Raw genomic sequence first — 22,808 nt, 5'->3', positions numbered from 1 at the left:
ATGGGTTCAAGTTAGTTATTAATTATTAATTATTATTATTAGTTTGGCCCTATGTGCATGTTCTTTTAAAGTTAAATAGCAGCTGTGGGGGAATCAGGATCAGAACTCCACATGATTTAATGTGGGGAGCTTGTATTTAACCCTTTCCTGGCACGCTGCAGTCAGTGTGGTGTAGTGGTTGGAGTGTTGAACTAGGACCAAGGAGACCCAAGTTCAAAATTCTGTTCAGCCATGAAACTTGCTAGGTGACTCTGGGCCAGTCATTCATCTCTCATCCTAACACGTCACAGGGTTTTTGTGAGGATAACATAACTATGTGCTCCTCGGAGGAAGAGAGATATAAATAAATACAAATAAATAATCCCCAAAGCTATCAGCTTCAGAAGGGAAACATCAATGGAAGTTTCTCTTCTAGGGTTAATAGCAGTTTTGGAGTGGAATTTATGTTGGGACTATGCTAGGGTGGGAAAGGGTCAAATACTCTCTCCATATGCACTATGGTTCCAATCCTGATTTCCTTCTATTTAACTCAAAAAACAAACATACATCCATATATGCAGGTGCAAACTACATGTTTAATGTAAAGTATAATTTGGCTCTCAGCCACCTCAGATTAGCAGGTTATTAAAAGCAAAAGTATGTGTTGTGTTCAAGACCATGACCCACCTCAGACCAAAAGGGAAGTAACAGTAGGCATCTTCTAAACAAGAAGACTAGCGCCCTGTTCACACTTTATCATAGCAAAGTGGGAGCAACAGGTGCACATGCATGTTAGAGGGCAAGTGGACTGGATTCAAAATATGTGTGCATGTATGTGTGCATATATGTGTGTGCATATACAATGGGGTACATGGGTGCTGACTTGGGTTATGGGTAGTTTTAAAATTATTTAAAGGAAGTTGTCTCCTATCGTACAGTTCTAAACACATTTACTCAAGATGCACAGAGTTCATGGAGACTTACTTCCTAGTAAGTGTATAGAAAATTGCAAGGTATATGACTATTTCTTGGGAAAATAACCTTCCAAGTCAACCAGTTAAAAAACAGGCCAGTTCATATCAAAAACATGGAAATCCATAAGAGACTAAACAGAAGCCTTTTTAAAAAAAACCAGTCTCCATACAGGTAATTCCAGAGTTTACCATTCTTACTGATCTACAGAGATATATTTACAGATCGTGCACAGTATTAAAAAAATACTTATTGGAAACAATTGTAGATATCTTTTTTGACACATGGAAAATGGATTCAGGAATTACTACAGTATCTGATATTTTTAAATTTACAAATGGCAAAATTGGTTTTTAATTTTCTTCTGTAATTTTTAAAAAATGCTTGCAGTTATCATCAGTGCAGTGTCAACAGCCTACATTTTCAGCACCCAGCCTAGAATGGGAAATGACAGAAGCACATAAATAGGGATGAATACCAGCACTTGACCAAGACCTGGTACCAATTACAGTAACACTGTAACATGAGTTACCTAGCAAGAAGTGATACCAATGCGATTTGTAATTGTAGTTCAGATTTTTCCAGATTGATATTCTTGACATAACAAAAGACAACAAAAGATAGTTTGTTTTCTGGAAGTGTAGGTACACTATACCACAGGAATGGGATCTAGCCATTGTGAAGGACAACAGAAATACTCATGTACTCAGTTAACAAGAGCAACAGCTACTTTAAATACCCTCAACTTGCTTTTTCTCATGAATTTTAAAAATATTACAAGTCAGTCATATTGATTAATTGATTAAGTGCTGTCAAGTCGGTGTCGACACTTAGTGACCACATAGATAGATTCTCTCCAGGATGATCTGTCTTCAACTTGACCTTTAAGGTCTCTCAGTGGTGCATTCATTGCTGTCACAATTGAGTCCATCCACCTTGCTGCTGGTCTTCCTCTTCTTCTCTTTCCTTCAACTTTCCCCAGCATGATGGACTTCTCAAGGAAGCTGGATCATCGCATAATGTGTTCGAAGTATGATAGTTTGAGCCTGGTCATTTGTGCCTCGAGTGAAAATTCAGGATTGATTTGTTCTATGATCCATTTGTTTGTTTTCCTGGCTGTCCATGGTATTCTCAAAAGTCTTGGCCAGCACCAAAGTTCAAAAGCGTCAATGCTTTTTCTATCTTGCTTCTTCAAAGTCTAGCTTTTGCATCCATAGAGTGTCATGGGAAAAACCATTGTCCAAACATGCCTATGCATGTAGAGATACGTCACAGCATCTAAATATCCTTTCCAAGGCCTTCACTGCAACCTTACCAAGTGCTAGTCTGCTGTGTATTTCTTGACTGCTGGATCCTTTACTGTTGACAGTTGATCCTAAAAGGAAGAAGGTGTACACCATTTCAGTGTCTTCATTGTCAATTCTGAGACTGGTTGCTGTAGCCATTGTCATTAGTTTAGTTTTCTTGACATTTAGTTGTAGTCCCATTTTTTCACTATGCTCCTTGACTTTCATTATTAGAGCTTGCAGATCATCCGCATTCTCAGCGATCAGAGTGGTGTCATCAGTGTAGTGCAGATTATTGATGTTTCTTGCTCCAACTTTAAAACCATGCTCATCTTCTTCCAGTCCAGCTTCTCTCAGTATATGTTCAGCATATAAATTGAATAAAGAAGGAGAAAGTATATAGCCTTGCCTTACTCCTTTGCCGATCTAGAAACAGTCTGTTTCACCATGTTCCATCTGGACTGTGGCTTCCTGTCTTGTGTATAGGTTTCTCATGAGAACAATGAGATGTTCTGGGGTGCCCATTTTCCTAAGGATATTCCACAACTTGACATGGTCGATGTAATCAAAGGCTTTTCTGTAATCAATAAAGCACATATTGAGTTCTTTTGGGTATTCTTTTGCTTTCTTAATTATCCAGCATGCAACAGCAATGATGTCTTTTGTTCTTGACCTTTTCTGAAACCAGCTTGAACATCTGACATTTCCTTTCCCACGCAGGGCTCTAATCTGCATTGGATGATCCTGAGCATTATTTTGCTAGCAAGTGAAATTAAGGATATTGTAAGATGGTTTGTGCAATCTGTTAAGTCTTCTTTCTTTGGTATGGGAATGTAGACTGACCTCTTCCAATCTGTGGGCCACTGTGTCATTCTCCAAATTTGCTGGCATAGTTTGGCTAGAGCCTTGACTGTTTCCTTTTCTGTTGCCTGCCATATTTATGTAGCTATTCCATCAATTCCTGTAGCCTTCCGACTTGGTAATGACAGGAGTGCTGATCTAACTTAATCTTCCTGTACTAGAGGTTCTTGCAAGTAGGGAATATCTTCTAGAGTCATATAGGGTTGCTATAATAGCAAAATTCATTCAAACATGATTTTTGTTATATGTGTCTTTTTTGTTTTGTTTTTATAAATGGGGGCCAAGGACTCCCTCCTTATGTCTGAGTGTTTCCCTTTCGTTCCCTAGAATCTGTATATTCTGCTCTTAGCTTTGCTTTATTTTGCTGTAGGATTAGTTTTGATGACCACTGAACTAACTAATGCTGCAGGAGGCTCTTTGGTGCTTCCTGCACTGTATTGCATGTGTGCCCCTCAACCCACCCACCCCAGAGAGAGAGAGAGAGAGAGAGAGAGAGAGAGAGAGAGAGAGATTCCTCAGCAAAAACTGACCAAGGTACTTGGATTTTCTCCAACATAACTACCAGCATTATCTTGCCATCACCATTAGCCACATCTCGTCAAGATGTTATAGTCTCACAGAGATGTTATAGTCTCACAGTATGCCTCTTCTCATCAGGTCATTATTACAATGTCAAAACAAAATTTAGAGCGAGGGCAGGGGGAGATCAAAGAAGGAGGCCCCATGTCTTTGGATCTCTGCAGTAATCTCAGAAAAAGGCTATTTACACTACTCCAATCCCCATAGTTTTGATTGGAAATCTGGACCATAACCTAATACCTCTTAATCCCATGGATTTCTATGGGTTTAAGCATGCCTAACTCTTTGCTATGTTACTGGAGGGGGCCCATGTATTTCCCATAATGCCATTTGCACATCTCATGAAGATGAGCTGTCATGTTGATTACTCCCTAACTGGTACATCCACAGTTTCCCCCTTAGAATGTGCAGATAGAGAGTATAATCCTGAACCACTAAAATCAAGCAGCACTTCACTACTGACTTTAGTGAGATCAGGATTGCATTCAGAGGAAAACTGTGTACAGTATAACCACTAAAATTTAATAATAAGTAATCTGTCCTTTTCTGTGAATAATGCTAATATAATGTGTCTTTTCAGTGGTATTTCAGGATTCATATATATGGCAGTCAATGAATCCTTGCTTTCTTTTTCTTTCCTACAGCTTTCATAGTGGTTCTATTTTTATATACACATTATTCATTTAAAAGCATTTATTTATGAAAACACGAAAGTAGTTTTAACCCACAATTTCTCCAGAAGTTTAGATGTCAGAATTCTTCACAGGACACAACTTTAATGCCATTTCTTAGTTGCCTGTGTAAAAATGTTTTAAGAAGTTCCTGCGCAGGCACATTCCACTACAGTATATCCAATTAAACCTCCTCCTCAACCACAAGAGGATGTACTGTGCCTCATTAAAAATCCTGTAAAAAAAACCCGTTCATAAACAATTAAAAGCAGGACAGTGGTCTGCATAGCTGGCTTTGAAACAAGCAATGGCAAAGCAGACACACACAGTAAGGGTTTCTTTTTTGAACAAGGACCCAAATGTTTGTGAATCCTGCAGTGATACAGTGCCTTCTAGAGGACACTGAGCTCAAGAATGTTGCTGCAATTTGATTCTGGCTGCAGTGAAGATATTAACCTGGAGAAGCGATATATCAACAGCATTACATGAATTTTTTTCCTTATAGGAAAATATGGATTTCTTAGTAGTATTTATCCATAAAGATACATCCACAAATATAGGCTGATATTTTGCATTTGCTCCATACCAGTTTGTTTCACTGCTTTAAAGAACAGGACTGGATTGATCATTCCTAGGAGGAAACAACATAATAGCTGTGCTCTTAACATAGGCAAGAAAGCGAGTGTTCATGTTTCAAGTTGTGGGATTTCTGCAAAGCATGAGGAGTAGAACTATGCTTAAGCATGACTGGGATTTAGGAGGACAGGGTAAGATTCCTGGTTCTGTAAGTTCACATAAGACCAAGGAGACTGGCATATGGATCAGAGAAATGTGGAACTGAAATATGGCTTAACTCACAATCTCCATGCCCTTTTATACAGTACTGTCAATGCTGGTTCCACAAAGCAGCCATAATTAATTAGCAGGCATCTCCTATTTGAAAACAACTTGTCAATATAGCATCGTGCCTCACATACAAATCACAAAATAGCAGTCTACATGAACTGAACTGGAAAATATGAAGGGCCACTTTCAGCTTGCTCCTATGCAGAACTATGTAATGATTTCAAAAGGCTTAGGCATGTTGCTCTGCCTAACCTAGGCCAGGCGTTCTCAAACTTGGGTTCCCAGATGTTGCTAGATTACAACTCACATCCTCTCCAGCCACAATGGGGATGCTTGGAGTTGTAGTCCAACAACATCTGGGAACCAAAATTTGAGAACACCTGGACTAGGGATGTGCATTAACTGGTTTGGAGGTCCTTTTACGGACCTCTAAACCGGTTCAAAGGTCCAGCAGTTAGGCTGGTTTGGTGGTGGTGGTGGGGTTTACCTTTAAGGACAGGGAGGGTGCTCTTACCCACCCACCCTGCCGTGTTTCCCCCACCAGTGCTGTGATTAAAAATTGTCTTGCGGGGCAGAAATGCCCGGGGCACATGCATACGTCATGCATGCACTGGGCACTTCTGATCCCATGCGCCCGGGGCGGCAAGGAGGTACTCTGCCACCTCGCGAAACTGTTTTAAATCTCAGCGCCGGTGGGAGAAACACGGTGGTGGTGGTGTAAGAGTACCCTTCCTGCTCCTTAAAGGTAACCCCCCACCACCATCAAACCAGCCGCCACCAGTTCCATGCATATCCCTAACCTGGACTAGATTGTTGAAGTTACCACATGAAACCACAGCAACTGAAGGGTCAGAGAATGTGGAAGTTAGTAAAACAACAGCATGCTCCACAGCATTCACTAATCCTTTTACCATGTTAGCAGTGGCACTCTTACCCCTAGACTTGGAGGCCAAAGTCCAGAGCCTTCCTACACCTGGGTACTCCCAAATCCTCTTTAGACTATCCCAGGTGGTGTGGTTGCTGCTGGTCTGCACTGCGGTGGGCAGCCGAGTGTGATTATGACCTGTGCCAGGTGCTTTAGAGGTAGAGGGGGGAGTAGGGAAAGAAAAGTATGGGATAGGAATATGTTAAGTTGCTTGTTGAAATGTTTCTGCTACTGCGTATTTGCATAAATATAGGCCACGTGTTAAAAATACTGTGTTTGTTAGTGTGTGTGTGTTTGTAGGGGGATGATGCTTAACTTGCAGCGGGAGGGGTAGCAGCAGGGGAGGGGCTCCAAAGGACTTTAGGTCCAGGCTCCAAAATTATCTAAGAGCACCTCTGCATGTTAGGGCCTACTATTGCTCAAAGAAACTGGTAAGGAGAAGGCCCTGACCACTTACTTTTTTCATATTCATATCTGCTTGGTCTCATTCGCCTGAGTATAACTTGCCTGCAGTCCACTGAAGTACTTTAAAAACAAAGAGTATGCTCTAAATGGTCCCAGATGTGCTATGGAGCTCTGCTCAGCTTGATACTTTGTTCTTCCCACGTCCAAATCCTGGCCGTGTCCCCTGTTTAAGTCTCATGATTGCAGAACTTGTAAAAAGGGCCTGCAGTATAACAGTGCCTGTAAAAACACACAAAATGGAAAAGCCTGGTTCTGTTCATCGAGTTAATGATCATTCATTTAAAGCCAGCTCATGATTAAGAACTCCTGATGTCTCTCTTCTTTCAATTGAGAAGCTGTGATAATACAATCTTTTGAAACTTGTAACTATCAGTCTGCTCTTCAAGGCAGTTATAGCAGCAGAAGTGCCACTCAAGTAAACAGGCCTTGAACTGAGATGTTTGGAGGGCTTAATAAGCGGATATTTTGAAAATAATATTTATAGTGCAATAGTGACTGGTAATCTTGGCTGAGATCACAGCCCACCCATACTAGGCACAGCAGAAACACATGGAGACAGACTGTGCTGCCAAAGTTTAGCTGCCCATAAGAAGGCAAACATAACTGGGGAAGCTTTCCACCACCCAGATACTTGGGTGTGGATAGCATAACTGAACAAATGTGTCTGCATGTTCTATCGTGGTCTGAAGCATCTACATCTCAGCTGTGTACAGGGAGAGCAGTTTCCCTGAACTGCTTGTGAGTAACCAGGCTTAAAAACAAATATGTTACTCTCTGGGGCCATTCACATGAGCAGGCTGGGGGTGGGCGGGCAGGAGGGAAGGCTGGTCCAACTCACCTTCCACCCAGACGATAGCTGGAATGTTGCTGGGAGTGTGGATCAGGCTCCCAGATGATCTGACCTGTGTGGCGCACTATGGCGCACCAGAGGCTGGGTCGACACATACCAGCCTCTGGATGTCCCACAATGCACCACATGACATGCACAGTGCATTGGGGAATTCTCCTGGGAGATGGGTGCTCTAGGAGCCCTTCTGTGTCTGCTGGGGCTGAACACAGCCCCAGCGAACATACGATCACGGAGCCCAAGTTAAGGGCTCACTTCAGCCTTTCACCCCAGCTAAGATCCAGGTTGAAAAACTGGGCTAGATGGCACTGCCGCACCGGGATCGATCCCGATCCCAACAGTTCTCATGCACAGCCTAACCCAGGCTAGGCTTCCTAGCCTGGGCCAGGGTGTGTGTGAGAGCAGCCCCTCTCTCTTTTAGGAAAGAGGGGTAGAGAAGAAGTGGCCTATGCATATCTCTAAAAACCGAGGTAAGAATCTCCCCTTGGCAGTTTTCTTGCTGACTAGTGACAAATGATGTATTCCTGGCACTGTCAATGGCATGTTGTATGGTGTGATGCATGTCTCCACCCCACCCATCTCCTACAGTTACCCAGTTACCCTGTGATGTCAGACGGCCTTAAGGCACAATCCACTTGCATGTTTCCCTGAAATGAATGGGATCAGATCAAGAGCACAACAGTGAGCATAGCAGCCAGAAGCAAATCACCTCAGGTTTGAGGACATGCAATTTCTTCTTGCCTGTCATGTGGTGGGGATGTGGGCAAAAATGCCAGAAAGAACTCCAGGCCATGTGCATACGGTATGCCTCTGCACATGTAGGCTGGTTGGCAGATGGGAATTGTGAAGGCTGATATTTACTGTGTGTGGGAGACGTTTTGATGATCGGTTTGTATGTATGACTGGTTGATGGTGTCGTTTATGGGTGTGTTATAAATATAAAGACATTGGAATTGGAGGGAAATGGATTAAACAGGGTAAACAGGAAGACAGGAGACAGACAGGGAGTAGAAAGAGATATGACCCAGCAGCTAACAAATGGCAGTCATGAATAGCTAATAGATCTCTAACAGACAAGAAAATGTGGAACACATGGTTTCCAGTGGAAGAAACATGGATTACGCTCTAGATCCACTAGAGAAAAAGAGATGGCAAAGGTGGAATTGTTTATCCGATATATTAAGATAATAATCTTCTTCATTTGTGATCACTTCCATATAAGGATCTGCACTTAGTATAATCCAATCATGTTATGTTACAATATGAGTTAACTCATTATTGATATGATCTGAGATCGATATAACCTGAAGCTGACTTTAGGTCAAGAAAAACCAGCAGCTTAATTGAAATCCAGAATCTAGGATCTTGTCTTGGAGTCATGGGGTCTGCATAGAATTATTACAAATTTACCTCAGTAGGTGTTACAGATTTTATTACCTATGGATTTAAAGGTTGTGGAACTTGACAGCTGACTCATACTCCAAACCAGGATATAAACTGATGAGAAAAGTGTATACAATTAATTCATGGTCTTCTCTATACAACACTTTAAATAAAGCCAACCAAGCGTTATCTGAATCAACAAAAGTATATGCATGTGTGTCCTTTCACATGGCAGGGGAACTGGAGGCTGTAATTTAGGCAGTCTGAGAATGTGCTAACTTTCTGATAATCATCTCAATAAATTGCATAGTGACTCTCCCAACCAATGCATGAAAACTTGGTTCAATTGCATCTGTATATACGTATTTTGCTTAAGCTTGATTCCATTGATGGCTACAATTTAATCCCATCCTGCTTGATCAAGATTTGAAGACCAGTGTACTAGATCATCCACTTCCTTCTCCCATGGCTCCTCTTCTTCTTGATTTTTATCACCTTTTTTAAATGTTTGAGAAGTTGCCCGAGATCCAGCTACTTCCACGGTAGGAAACATGCAAAAGAAAATGAGCAACAACTAACTAACTAAATAAATAAACAAATAGCAATTTTGTTAAGTTATTTTTGTAATTCCATCTCAAGGAGAACCTTACCTGAAGTAAGGAACAAGCTGTTGCCTGTCCACCTGGCTGGAGCGCACTGATGCTCTCTTTTCCCACTAGCCTCCCCTCCCAGGCAAGCTCTGCCTACCTGCTGGTCATTGCCACTCATTGCCACTGTAGCAGCAGCTTGCAGTTTTGTCCCCCTGGAGTCCCTCCACTGCTGCTCCAGCAACAATTACTCCGCTTGCCTGCCCGCTACTCCCTGGTTGCTGCTGTCTCCCCAGCAGCACCATACTTGTCTGTTTCTCCATACTGGGGAATAAAGCTAATCAGATGGCAACCAGAGAGTGATGGGGATGAGTGGGTGAGCTAGCCAGCCATGAGTGGGTGAGCTAGCTACTTCAGCTTCTGGTCGAAGTAGACAAGTGCTGGTGCTTTCTGGCTGCCAGCAACAGCCAGAAAGCAGTAGGCAGGTGAGCTAGGCAATGATAATGGTTGCTGCAGCAGCAGCATGGCAGCAGCAAGGGACAACTATAGCTTACTTTTGCATGGATTATTGAAATATTTGTTTGTTAATAGAAAACATTTAAATACACATGCAATATGTAGTATTGAATAGATTGCTAATATTTAATAGATTTGCTAAAATGGTATTTTATCATTTTATTCAAGATGTATTTAGACTATTATGGTTATATGAAAATTATGTTGACCTTTTTATGTTTGTCTCATACACAATTTAATTTGTCCCACAAACAAATTAAAATGATATACATATTATTTGTCAATAGCTCACAGTAAACATGTCATTTTAATTAGTCAACAGGAATATAACTTAAAATGTAAAACATTGTAGCTGGTTTAATACTTAATAAGTATTTTGAAAGTGCACTTGTTTCAGGCATAAATTTGGCTTTATACAATTATATCTGAGTGAAAGTGTATGAAATGTTTTACAAGTCAGCTTTTAAAGAAAAGCAAAATATATTCGATAATACACATGATAATACTTACCATGTAGTTGAAACAGAGAGAAATTGGCATGTTTCTGCTACAGGAGATATTATTTATGAGAGGCACATTTTCATATGTTGAAAATATAGTCACATGGGAACAAAGGTTTACTCAGGATTGACATTAGGGATCAGCTAAGTTAGGCTCCAGCAAGTGTCCACAGATGAAATCTCAGGACTCAAATGGAAGTTATGGGGACAGTCACATTTGTGGATGAAGAGGCAGCTGTGAGAGACCTGTGGTGCCCCTCCTTTTGCCCTCCCCACAGCAAGCAAACGGATTTCCTCCAAGAGTCCCCTGTGATAGTGTCAGCTTTAGGAGAAAGGCCTGTTTAGCAAGGCGGGGACTAAAGGAGGAACCACTATTGAGAAATTTGGTGGCATCTTCTCTCTAGTGGTGAATGAGGGGCATGTGGTAGGGTGAGGAATAGGAAGCACTGCTGCCACTGCCCCCCCCCCGCCATTGGTTGAGGTAAGACGATGGGAGAACCCACCTGTTGCCACCACCCATCCATCCTTTTCCTCCCTCTTTAGGTAAGCTGGGGGACAGAACATTATGTATGTGTGTGGGGTGGGGGTTTAACTGGGGACAAGCACCATGGGAGGCTGGGTGTGTGGAGCACCACTGTAGATCTTTGTCCCAGGACCCCAGCAAAGCAGGGTTTACCTCTGTCACTCATACAGTATAAGGTAAACTGCGTTTACCTCCGCCATTCACATAAGGAAGGACTTGAAGCAGTGCAGCAGCAATTATTTAAGCTGAGCATTAGGAAAATAATTATGTCTACAGATCTGTAATATAATCATATTATTCTTTTTCTATGTAAACCACTTTGAGAACTTGTTTTGATTGAAAAGCATTATGCTAATAACTGTATTCTAAGCATTATATTAATCATCATCATCATAATTCTCTGGAGGCTTTGGGGTAAATATTTATAAGCATTTGCTAGGGTTGGATCATTAAATTTTTGGAAGTATTTTCAGCTAGACAAATCAATTCTCTCTTCTTATTGCTCTTGCCATGCTCTGTGTCCTCTTGGCATGAAGCCACACCTGTAAAGTCTCCAAGCTAGGCCCCAAATTCACAGGCTATTCCTAACAGGAACATGAGTGGCACTATGCATGGCTGTGCAGGGGCAGCTTGGTGTGAAATAAGAGGGCTCTGCTGAACAAGTCTGAAGATCACTGCTCCACAAGGAAGGAAGGGCATTATGCCCATTACAACATTTTTAATAATATCAATTGGGTTACATCAGTACTGGGTTATATAAATGGGTTACACTGCAGTAATAGCAAGAGTTGAGGCAGACTTCAGGAAAAGTTCATTATTCCTGTTGTCTAAATGTGCAGCTTCAGAAACAGAGAAAGTTTTTTTTTTTTTTTTAAAGAGAGATAAATTAACAATGGACAGAGGCATATTGTAATACAACTGTTATCTTGGCAGACTGCTCTTCTTATTCCAATATTATTATTTCAGTCAACAGGGAACAGAAGTAAACCCATGGGGCTTATGTTTAAATACTCACCAAAAGGTCTCACAGTAGTGTTTGCATGGCCTGCTACAAATGAGAATTGAATGCTATATCTTAGTTGCTGGCATTTATTACAGGGCTTTTCTACAAGGGTGCAGTGCACCAGCCTCTCAGTAAAGACTCTCTTCTTAGTCTTTACTCCAGAGCTACTCAGCTTCAGCTCTCCTGTAGATGTTGGCCTACAACTCCCATCATCCCTGACTATTGGCTGCTGTGGCTGGAGATGCTAGGAGCTGTAGTCCAAAAACACCTGGAAGGCTGCAGTTGAATAGACCTGCTTTATGCAATCGAGCCAGGAATTACTTTTCAATATCAAGATAATGACAGAGAGGGCAGAGAACAGTCTCAGGTGCCCGGACCTGAAGTGCTTCGGAGCCTCCCCCCCCCCCCCCGCATTTTTTGAAAAAAATTTTTTAAGGGAACCTGCATTTTTTGAGGGTCTCCCCAGAAGCATGCTGCCGCCGCCCTGCAATGCTGAAAACTTCACTAATTGTAGCTGCCATATGCATGGTAGGGGTGCGTGGGATGAGCTGAGCAGGCCTCCTTCAACCCCATGGTAGCGGCAGGCAGAGCCGGAATGGCTGCTGGGCCTGAGCCTTCGGCTCAGCGGCCCTTGAGAACCATGAGGCGCTCTGGTGCAGTTAGAATAGAGTGTCACAAGCCCATGACTGCGCTGCAGGGCAGCAGTGGGGTGGGGGTGAGATGGGGTGGTGGCAGGAGCCCCCCCGGCTTTGGGAGGTCCCCCTGGACCTTCGAGGCCACAGACTGGGGCCCCAAGGTCCGGTGGTAAGAGCGCCTCTGAACAGTCTTGCAAAATGTCAGGCTGGTGGGTGTGATATTAGCTTTTCTGATTACACACACACACCCTGATGAATATTTGCAGGAAATTTAAAATGGTAGAGGCATAATGAAGAATGATATTATTTCCAGACATAAGATGTGGCACTTGGGAGTGCTAGGAAAATGAAAGTTTGCCACAAAAGATATACAGTCATGAGAGGAATGGGGAGCAACCTTGAGGGAAGATGTGACCATCATGCATAACAAACAAGTACGTATTTATTACAAACAAAAAATGTAGGCTCATAAATGCTACTATTTTACCTGGAGTTGTGCTTCGTTTATGAAGACTGCTTTCCCGACCTTCTAACAATTTTAGTCTCTTCTGTTTTTCAATAAATTGATTAATAAGAAGTCGATGTCTGAAATGAAAAACAACACAGATTAAATGAACATGATTGAGCAGCATTTTTGCCACAACCAGAAACATGGGCATACTTACAAAAGAAAAACCATAGAAGTGTCACAGATTTCACTTGGTCATCTGCAAGAAAATATCTTTAGGATGATCATGCCAACCAACAAGATAAGAAATTCATTCTTTTAAAAAATGCTTCAACGTGCAAGAATGAAGCAATGGGGACCTTTTTTTCTACAAAGTATTGAGCCCTTTGGTCACTATTCAGTAAAACAAAGCAGATGCTTAACTGTTAGACCTGATGAAAGACTCATTGAAGGAGCAAAAACAGTCAGCAGGATGACCTGAATTCCTACGCATAAAGTTCAGACTTTTTATAGACCAGAATGAGGCCAAACAATACACTAGGCCAGAGCTCCATGATCAGTTACTTCTTGTAAAAGCTGCTGTGGGGGTCCTGATTTGGATCAAGACTAAGGGGAAGGGGGATCAAACCCTTTTCCCTTGCACCAGACTCCTGATCCAAGTTGCCCACTACCCAAAACTGCTTTTAGCTTCAGAGGGTTAAATACACAGGCAACTTGTGCCAAGGAGTTTCCCCTTCTGCAGCTAATAGCTTTGGTGTGGGGATTTGGAGCATGACAAGTCAGGGAAATGATTTAACTGCCCTGCTCTGATCTAAATCACACCACTCAGGGCTGCTTTTACAAGAAGGAGATCTTGGGAAATCCAATCATGGAGCTCCAACATAATGTGCAGTGTGGCTTACACTTTACAGGCTCTCATCTCGCAAGATCAGAGATCTCAGAAGACAAGTAGGTTGATTTTTATTGTATCAGTAACATGATGCAAAATGTAAGGGGGAAAAATTAGTCATGAAAATTTGGTACTTAAAACACACACACCAAGCAAAATATTTTATTATTCATCATAATTTTAATACCACCTCATCTAATAGCTCTAGGTAGTTATTTTGAAATGCAGTTCATATAATGTGCCCTCAGAATCCAATAATCCATGTTGTTAAGATGCATATCTGAGTGTTGCATATATTCTGACAACATACCATAAACCCATTTTAAGTTTGGCAGAGCAAAACGTGTCCCTATTCTGGGTCCTGGTCCAGTTTAGCCCCTCCTGTTGTTACTCTTAAGCTTTGAAAAAAAATGTCAAGAGATACCCATGCCAGATGTAGTTTGGCCCTAAGGAGCAAATAAGAAGAATCTTTCAATTCATATTAACCTTTGCCTACCAACTTGATTTCAGGGGTGGATTCCTGTGGTTGCCAATAGTGTCATGCTGAAAGCAATTGCATAGAGTAATCCTGTGCATGTTCACTCAGATGTAAGTTTCTCTGGGTTCAATGAAGTTTGCTCCCAAGGTGAATGAATGTTAGTATTGTGTAGAAACTATCTGCAAAAAGTTATTCAAAATTTCTCCTTGGGTAAAACCTAGAAATATTCTTCAAATTTCAGTTTTTCCTTAAAAGGAACCCTGAAACACTCTTTGAATTTCTTCAGTCTTGAATTTCCAGCCCTCGGTATAAAATTGTAACTTAAACCAATAATAAATGTTTAGGCCACCCCATTCAGAAAGCTTGCTCACCCTCTTTAATTAGAGAAAAATGTGTTGGTTAGGTGGCTATAACACTGGAGAGGGGAATGTTTTTTCAAAGGAAGGAAGAATTTTTTCAAAAAAACCCCAAAGGGCTCAAATATCTGCAAGATAATAAGGCTGTTCTCATGAGCAGCTAAGACTGGTCTAGGACAGCTAAGTCCGGGCTTGGCTGCCTGTGGGAACTGCCGGGAGCTGCGTGGCTCCTGGTGGTGTCTCAGTGGCAAACCCAGCTAAAAAGCCCAGGTGTTAAATGAGGTAAGGGAGCAAGTGCTCCCCTAACTCTGTTTAACTGCATATGTGTCAGCGCAGGCTGCTTTCAGCTGCACTGAAACTCTGAGGAGCATCCACCCGTTGCTGGGTGGATCTCCATAATGCACCGCACACTTGCTTGGTGCACTGTGGGATTTCTGGGGGCTGGGATGGCGCATCCTGACCCCCACACCTCTGCATTGCCCATGGCAGCCACGGGACATCTGGGTGCACAATCTGCATGCCCAGCATCTCCATATGGATAGTCTGTGGGCAAGGTGAGGTTCTGCTGTCTTTCCAGCTGCCTGCCCTCAAGCCCTCTTACTTGATTGTGAGAAAGGGCTCAATGCTTCAGAAGGAAGGGGTTAACCTAGAACCTTTTTGCTTTTAAATAGGTCACATAAGCACTTTTTTGATAAGCATTTTCCATCTTTACAAATCTCCCCCATTAACCCCCCCCCAAAAAAATTTCAAGTACTGTATAATCATTGGTGAGGGGAGAATTGAGACTTGGGTCATTAGTGATTTCACCAAATTGTGAAACAGATACCCGTGACAGTTGCAAACATTTACACACAAAGGTTTATGTAGTTTGGCTAAAGTTGTACAAGTGGGAGAAAATCTGGTTTGGCTATCATGTTTTGCAGTTTTAATTCTGCCAAAACCCAAGTTCCGCCTCCCAACAAGGCATAACTTGAGATAAAGGCAATGCAAGAGTTCCAAACCTGCCTTGATATCCTTAAAAAAAAATTGTCTGTGTAAGTCCTTAATTTAGGCCTCCTCCCTCCAATCACAACAAAAATAAAGCTTAAATTAGACATAAATTTAATCTGGTTAAAATGCATTATCCTTTCAGCCACAAGAGGGCATAAATGGTTTAGATTTCTACAAAGAAGTGAAGGGGGTCTTTAAAACACACTAGCTATTTAGAGAACAATTCTCTGAACATAAAACTGATGAAGTCACCTCTGTCCTCGCACTGTTACTGGAAACTCCCTTTTAAATACAAATTAATAATTTGTATCTGTCTTTATTTGCACCTTTATATTTGTTATGTGCTACTGCCATATTGCATGGATAGTTTAACTATAACTATAGCCACATTAACTATAAACCAAGGTCAATTCCATTGTATGTAAAGGTTTCCTAAAATAAGAAAATGGAAAAAAGAAAAAAGGTTTAAAGTCAGGCAGATTACTTTGTTGAAACTCCAGTATGTTTATCTTCACTCATTATTAAAGTTTTCTTTAAAGATGTTTTGTTTACACTATTTTTTAAAAATTGAGTAGGAGATGCAATTTTATAAAACCACTAAACATTGCCATTGAAATGATAACAAGTGGGGAGAAGAAGGGCCTATATATCACAGTGTGTCTCACATATGTCTCATAGAGACATGTCTGCAGAGACACATTCCCACACACACCACACAAATCCCATACAGTCCCTATCAGTGAAGACTAAGCCAGCCAGGTCAGTGAACATAGGTGAGAGAAAACCTATGATAAACAGGTGATAAAACCTGTCCTCTGCTCCAGACACTGGTATCTATAATGTCCAGGCAAAGGAGTCTTATAGTCTTACCCCAGCATGTCTTGATAAGAATAGTATATGAAAAAGAGATAGGATCAAGGAAGTGTTTTTATAGACTTGACGCCTGCTTATGGAAAATCCTATGGATAAGGGGTTCTTCTAACCCTGCCAACAGTGCTCAGGATGGGAGATACAGTATCAATTGCTGCACCTACATGATATCAAAAACATGGCAATTGCTGGTATTCCAGAGTTAGTACACGGATGAGATTCAAAGCAAAATATATTGTAGCTTTTATGGGAAAGGTGTTGATGACTGCATTAAACCTTTTCTCCTCAGACAAGGTTCCTTTATGAGGCAGAGTGTAAAAGAACTCTGTAAAAATCAAAACCTTACAAACACTCATCAACAGATACTGGTTCAGTAACAGGAATTTCCTTAAGTAATTTTTGAAGCATCATCAGTGTGAGAAAAGAGATAGCCACTTAACATGTGGTTGCTAACTGAAAACATCCCTCACTGTGATTGTAATTGTCTTAAGAGGCAGTTATCTGTCTCCAGCTTTTCAGAGCTGAAGCCTCCCCATCCCCTGCCGTAATTATGGAAAGTCCACAGTGGTAATGCTCAACTCATTGTGTGATTAGGGCCTACAGACAATTGGTTCTTTACATGGTTCAAACTGCTACAGGGGAAGTTTAAAGTGGTGCCCACAAAATAAGTGCTTTGCTGTTCCCACAACAGTTTGCAGAAACAAATGCTACATAAAAGGAAATAGCCTTGCAATCTATTTTTAAATGTTTTATGAATTCAGCTTTAATCTTCATGATAAAATTATATTCAGTGTGCAGTTGAACTGAAATTATGCCTGGCAGATTGCTCTTTTCTTCTGAAGTGAAGCTACAGGTTAAAAGAGAAACTACGTGTGTGTGTGTGTGTGTGTGTGTGTGTATAAAACTTGTCTTTGGGAAGGTTCCATGTCTGCATTTGAACTGTGGGTTCTGGACGGCCAATGGTTTTACTCATGGTGATTTTTAAAAATATTACTTGTAATATTATTCAATTACATACATTTGTTAGGCAGTAATCAGTATATAGATACATGATATGTACAGTACATTATGTATATATACATGGTATATTACATAAAATCAGCGACTGACATCCTAACAAAGCATGAGTGCTACATGAGAACAACGACATGAGGTGCTGGTGCTGCTGCTGCTGCGTTCCAGAGTAGCACAAACATGGGAATTCACATGTGGGGGAGGCAGAATTTTGATGGCCTCCGCTTTCTCCCTGTGCCACTTGAAAACATGTCTCTAAGGGCTGTGCAACCTCGGGGATATAGTTTTGGGTGGCACAGGATGCTTGTAGAGGAAAGGAATGTCATCAAAATTCACTCACACCCCACCACGCATGCACCAGTGCTGCATTTGTCCAACCCACCATCAGCCTTGGTGCTTCTCACATAGCACTCATGCTTCCTTAGCCAGGATATTGGCAGCATGTTCAATAAAGAGGGGAGAATCCTAACTTAGTGCTCTATGAATAGAAGTTCACTCTGTTCATGGAGTGCTGTTAGGATCTAACCCCCTGCCGTTAGAAATGAGCGCTTCATCCTGAGCTCAGCTTATGTGCAAGTCCATTCTGAGTTGCTACTTTCCAGCACTTGGTTCAAGACGTGTGTGATGCTCTTGGTGAAGCTCTCAGACAAGCATTCCACCACATGTAAAACGACTGGATTGCTTGAGCTCTCATTCTGACACACAGAGGTTGTGGGAATCAGGTCCCTGTCACCCAAACCAAGCAACAGGTTTTAAAGGGGACTGTTTTGAAAGTGTTTGTCTCTTGCCACCAGATGGCAGTGAGAGGCGGCTACTTCACATAGATGAGTTCAAATGAGAGAGAGAGAAAATTAAGATAATTTCCTTTCATTCTTCTATGAAATTAACATGAAAAAGCTGTTCTGATCCACAGCAACTACTGCTTTTTTAAACAGCTCCAACATACTCATGCTATAGCAAACAACACAACACAACACAAAACACAACGGACATATGGGTCAAAAACGATGTTCCTAGGGTGTGTGTTTTTAGTGTTTTTTGGGGTCATGTAGGATGCTGTGGTGCTACATAATGAAGTAATTATCAAGTATAAAACAACAAACTTCTGTTAAGGGAAATAAAACAAGGAAGTTGTGTCAAAGAAAAATTAACCTTATATTCTAGGAGTCGCTTCAGAAAGAAAAATAAACTCATTTAGTGCATGGTTTGCTTTCCTTCCATTTGAACCCTAAATTAGATCTTTTTAGGGCTGCCCAGGTTTCCATAAGCTTGTGGCAAAGCTATCAGGTAAAGTGCCTTTCTTTGCCACACATATAAACATATACGTGAAATAATTAGCTGCAATCTCTTGTAGTATGTTTCCAAAATGAATTGAATACAACTATTCAATAGTCAAGACTATTCCATATGGCTATAATCTACATGGCATAACCTTTAGACATTATAATCAGACTGACTATTTGCTCTTGGGTCAGAGGTATGGAGGCATACACACATACTCCTCTGTCCCCAGAAAAATAACTAAATCAGGCTGAAGGCTGGGCATGGTCAGAATGAAGAAAGCACCCCACACAGACCCAGGACGAGTCCCCCTCTACACTATAAGCAGTACTGAAAAAGTTGGGATAAGAGAGGTACCGGCTAGGGATCTGATTAAAATATTGGGGACAATCACATATATCAAACGACTGAGAAGGCAGCTCATTCTTTGACAGGATTAAACAGCCCTGTGCTTTGAGGCTGGACAAAATAAACAGAGTTATAAACATAGACACATAGTTTATGGTGTTTCATCCTCTCTCAATGAGTATTCTGACAAACTATGAATTCTTAACCATCTCACTGGTTGAGTACTGCATCCTGAGCATGTGCCAAACAAATCTGTACTTTGTGGGTAGTAAAAGACATGAAATCCTGTCCTATTTCATTATGGGACAGGGAACCAATGGAAGCTACAGCTGGAGTTGGGGGAGAAGCAGATCCTTTATGATGTCTTGTAAAGGAGAAGGCCAAGGTGAGGCAGATTTTCATTTTCTGGCACTCTGTTTTTTGAAGGCCACAAAACAGCAGTGGACCACATGTAAATTTGCTGTACAGTCCACCGCAAGCCCTTTTTAATAGACAAAGTGAACTAAAGGGACACTAAACTGGGGCCCAAAGATGCCAACCCCACAAAAATAACCCCTGCCTGTCATGGCAAGAGAGATGGTCTGTGGGAGGAGAGCTGGTCTTGGGGCAGGAAACATGAATGGTCCCCTTTGCTAAGTAGGCTCCACCCTAGTTGAATGGGAAACTACATGTGAGCACTGTAACATATTCCCCTAAAGGGATGAGGCTGCTCTGGGAAGAGCATCTGCATGCTTGCATGCAGAAGGTTCCAAGTTCCCTCCCTGGCTTCTCCAAGATAGGGCTGAGAGAGACTCTTGCCTGCAACCCTGAAGAAGCCACTGCCAGTCTGTGTAGACAATTCTGAGCTAGATGGACCAATGGTCTGACTCAGTATATGGCAGCTTCCTATGTTCCTATGAGAGCCAGAGAGCTAAGCATGGCTGCTCTTCAGTTTCATAGTCCCTCATGGACTGCACACTTCTCGTATAACACACAATTGTTTTCCCAGGATACTGCTTGCAATTGTAATCACTGAAATGTTTGCTGGCAGGTCTGGGACAAATAGAAAGAGGTGTGTGTCCTGAATGGACTCTAAGATGTATTTATTAATTAAGTACATACCGCTCTTTCTGTAAATATTTCCAAATATTTTTATATTTCTCCTAAAAAACAGGTATCAATTCTCAGAAATGGATTGCTTGCTTTCTATTGTTCTGTAAAGCCTTGAAATGTTACTGCAAGTGGGCTGTTAAGTTTGATCATATGCCCCCGGGAATTGTAGTTTCCAGCACTAGCCATGGGAAAGAGCCACTTGGAAATTCAATCCCCTCCTGAAACCAAACACATCTGGATGGGAGGACAGCATCCACACATTTGCAAGAAAGAAACAACAGAGATTTGTCCCAATTCACTTTTCAGCTGCCCTGCCCCATAAATCAGAGCCCCCACCCCCCAGGTTTCTCCTCCCTGAAAAGCTTCGCCATGCTCCCTCCCTCAGTGTTTTTAAAAAGCATCTTAAAACACACCTTTTAACCTCTAAAAACACACCAGTTAAAGACTCACTAACTGTGCATGTGTAGAATATCATTTTATATTCCAGGACAGAAAAGAACTTCTCAGGGAAATGACACCTGATCTGAGTTGTGTGGCCTACTTCATACTAGTGATGGCACCAAAACTTGAAATTACCTGGTTCAGAATGCACAATTGCCTAGCTCAGGGATTCTCAATGTTAGGTCCCCAGATGTTATTGGACTTCAACTCCCATAATCCCCAGCCCCAGTGGCCTTTGATTGGGGATTATGGGAGTTGAAGTCCAATAACATCTGGAGACCCAACGTTGAGAATCCCTGGTCTAGCTCATAATGCTCAGATGTGTTCCAAATTGAGCATCCTTGGTACAACTTGGCTCTTAATGGCCAAGGTGAAAAGACTCCCCGTTGAAATAAGAGCCTCCCTGTCTCTGGCAACTTTTTAATATGCACTGAAGACATATCTATTCACCCAGGGATTTAATTAGATTTATAATTTTAATACTTTTAATGTTGGGTTTTAACTGATTTTAATGTTAAGTATTTTAAATTATTTTAATTGTTTAATTGATTTAAAATGTTTAAATTATTTTTATTTATTTATTTAATCATATTTTTATACCACCTAATATATGTATCTCTAGGTGGTGTACAAAATTTAAAGTATTTACAAGTCAGAACAGATTAAAATAAATGACACCATAAAAACAGCATAAAACAGTTTTTTTAAAAAAAATTGTTAAAATTATTAAAATTAATTCTAATTAAAAGCCTGCAAAAACAGGAGAGTCTTGAGGGTCTTCCTGAAAACAAACAGAGAAGGAGATGCTCTTATTTCAGCAGGGAGCATATTCCAAAGCCCTGGGACAGCCACAGACAAAGTCCGGTCCTGGGTCGCCACCAAATGGGCTGGTGACAACCATAACTGGACCTCTCCAGAAGATCGTAACAGGCAGCAGGGTTCATGGCAAAGGAGGTGCTCTCTTAAATAGCCTGGGCCCAAGCTGTTAAGGGCTTTATAGTTAATAACCAGTTTTTGTACACCCAGAAACATATCGGCAGCCAATGCAATTCTTTTAAAACCAGTGTTATGTGGTCCCTTCGTGTTGTCCCAGAGACCAATCTGGCTGTTGCATTCTGGCCACCTCCAGCCTCAGAGGCAAAAATACCACTGAATACCAGTTGCAGGGGACCAATAGCAGGAGAGAGAGCATGCCCTCACCTCTTGCCTGTGGGTTTCTCAGAGGTATCTGGTGGACCACTGTGTGGAATAGGATTCTGGACTGGATGGGCCTTGGGCCTGATCCAGCAGGGCTGTTTTTATGGGTCTTTAAGGCTCACCTGAAGGCCTCCAAGGAAGATAATCCTTTTATATCCATGGGGAGCTGACTTCACTTGATATTAGCTTCTCTGACTGAAGCATAAGCAATGATTTGCAATCATGAACTGATTTTGGGATCCAGGTAATGAACAGTGTCTGGATCTATTTGGCTCAATTTGCCATTTTGTAGCTTCTTTTCCATTTTTCTCTGTCGCTTTATACCTCACCAAAAATGGGGTTCCAGACAGCTGACCCTCTGACCTTATTGTTACTGAAGCCCTGCAAGAACTAATGTATACCATTCTGGATTATTTAATCTAGAACAGAGCTACTCAATTTTGGCCCTCTTGCAGAAGTTGGCCAACAACTCCCATCATCCCTGACTATTGGCCCATGTGGCTGGGGATGCTGGGAGCTGTAGTCCAAAAATTGCTGGAGGACCAAAGTTGAGTAGCCCTAATCTAGAATATCAGAATGTCTGGGGGCAAGATCTGTGTGTTGAATCCATGAGCAAAATTCCACCAACAGCACAGTACCTCCAGTGACTGTTGCTGGTGTCTATCTTATGTTTCTTTTTAGATTGTGTGCCCTTCAGGGACAGGGAACCATCTTATTTATTTGCTATTTCTTTTTGTAAACCGCTTTGGAAACTTTTGTTGAAAATGGTATATAAATATTTGTTGTTGTTGTAGCTTCCAGACTATGTACAAAGGCAGCCCCATGC

The 22,808-nt window shown here is 41.6% G+C and overlaps 1 protein-coding gene across 6 annotated transcripts in view; it reads right to left on the bottom strand.

Moving 5' to 3' along the window:
- Window positions 1–1,082: 1,082 nt before the first annotated feature.
- Window positions 1,083–22,808, bottom strand: part of UBE2U (ubiquitin conjugating enzyme E2 U) — a 47,844-nt gene continuing 26,118 nt past the window's right edge. Inside the window, exons 10-13 of one of the 6 annotated variants that reach the window (XR_008307105.1) lie at window positions 13,066–13,163; window positions 8,869–8,928; window positions 6,577–6,803; window positions 1,083–2,814 (exon numbers count right to left, since the gene is read on the bottom strand). Coding sequence is in view for 5 of the 6 variants with exons in the window: in XM_053249847.1 (XP_053105822.1) it covers window positions 6,700–6,803; window positions 8,869–8,928; window positions 13,066–13,163 (262 nt within the window). In the remaining variant the exon portion in view is untranslated. The other 5 variants (XM_053249851.1, XM_053249848.1, XM_053249847.1 and 2 more) reach the window with 5 other exon arrangements.

Source organism: Hemicordylus capensis, chromosome 4, assembly GCF_027244095.1.
Source record: "Hemicordylus capensis ecotype Gifberg chromosome 4, rHemCap1.1.pri, whole genome shotgun sequence".
Taxonomy (NCBI): domain Eukaryota; kingdom Metazoa; phylum Chordata; class Lepidosauria; order Squamata; family Cordylidae; genus Hemicordylus; species Hemicordylus capensis.
The sequence above is the reverse complement of the archived record's forward strand: the minus strand, read 5'-3'. Positions and strand labels throughout refer to the sequence as shown.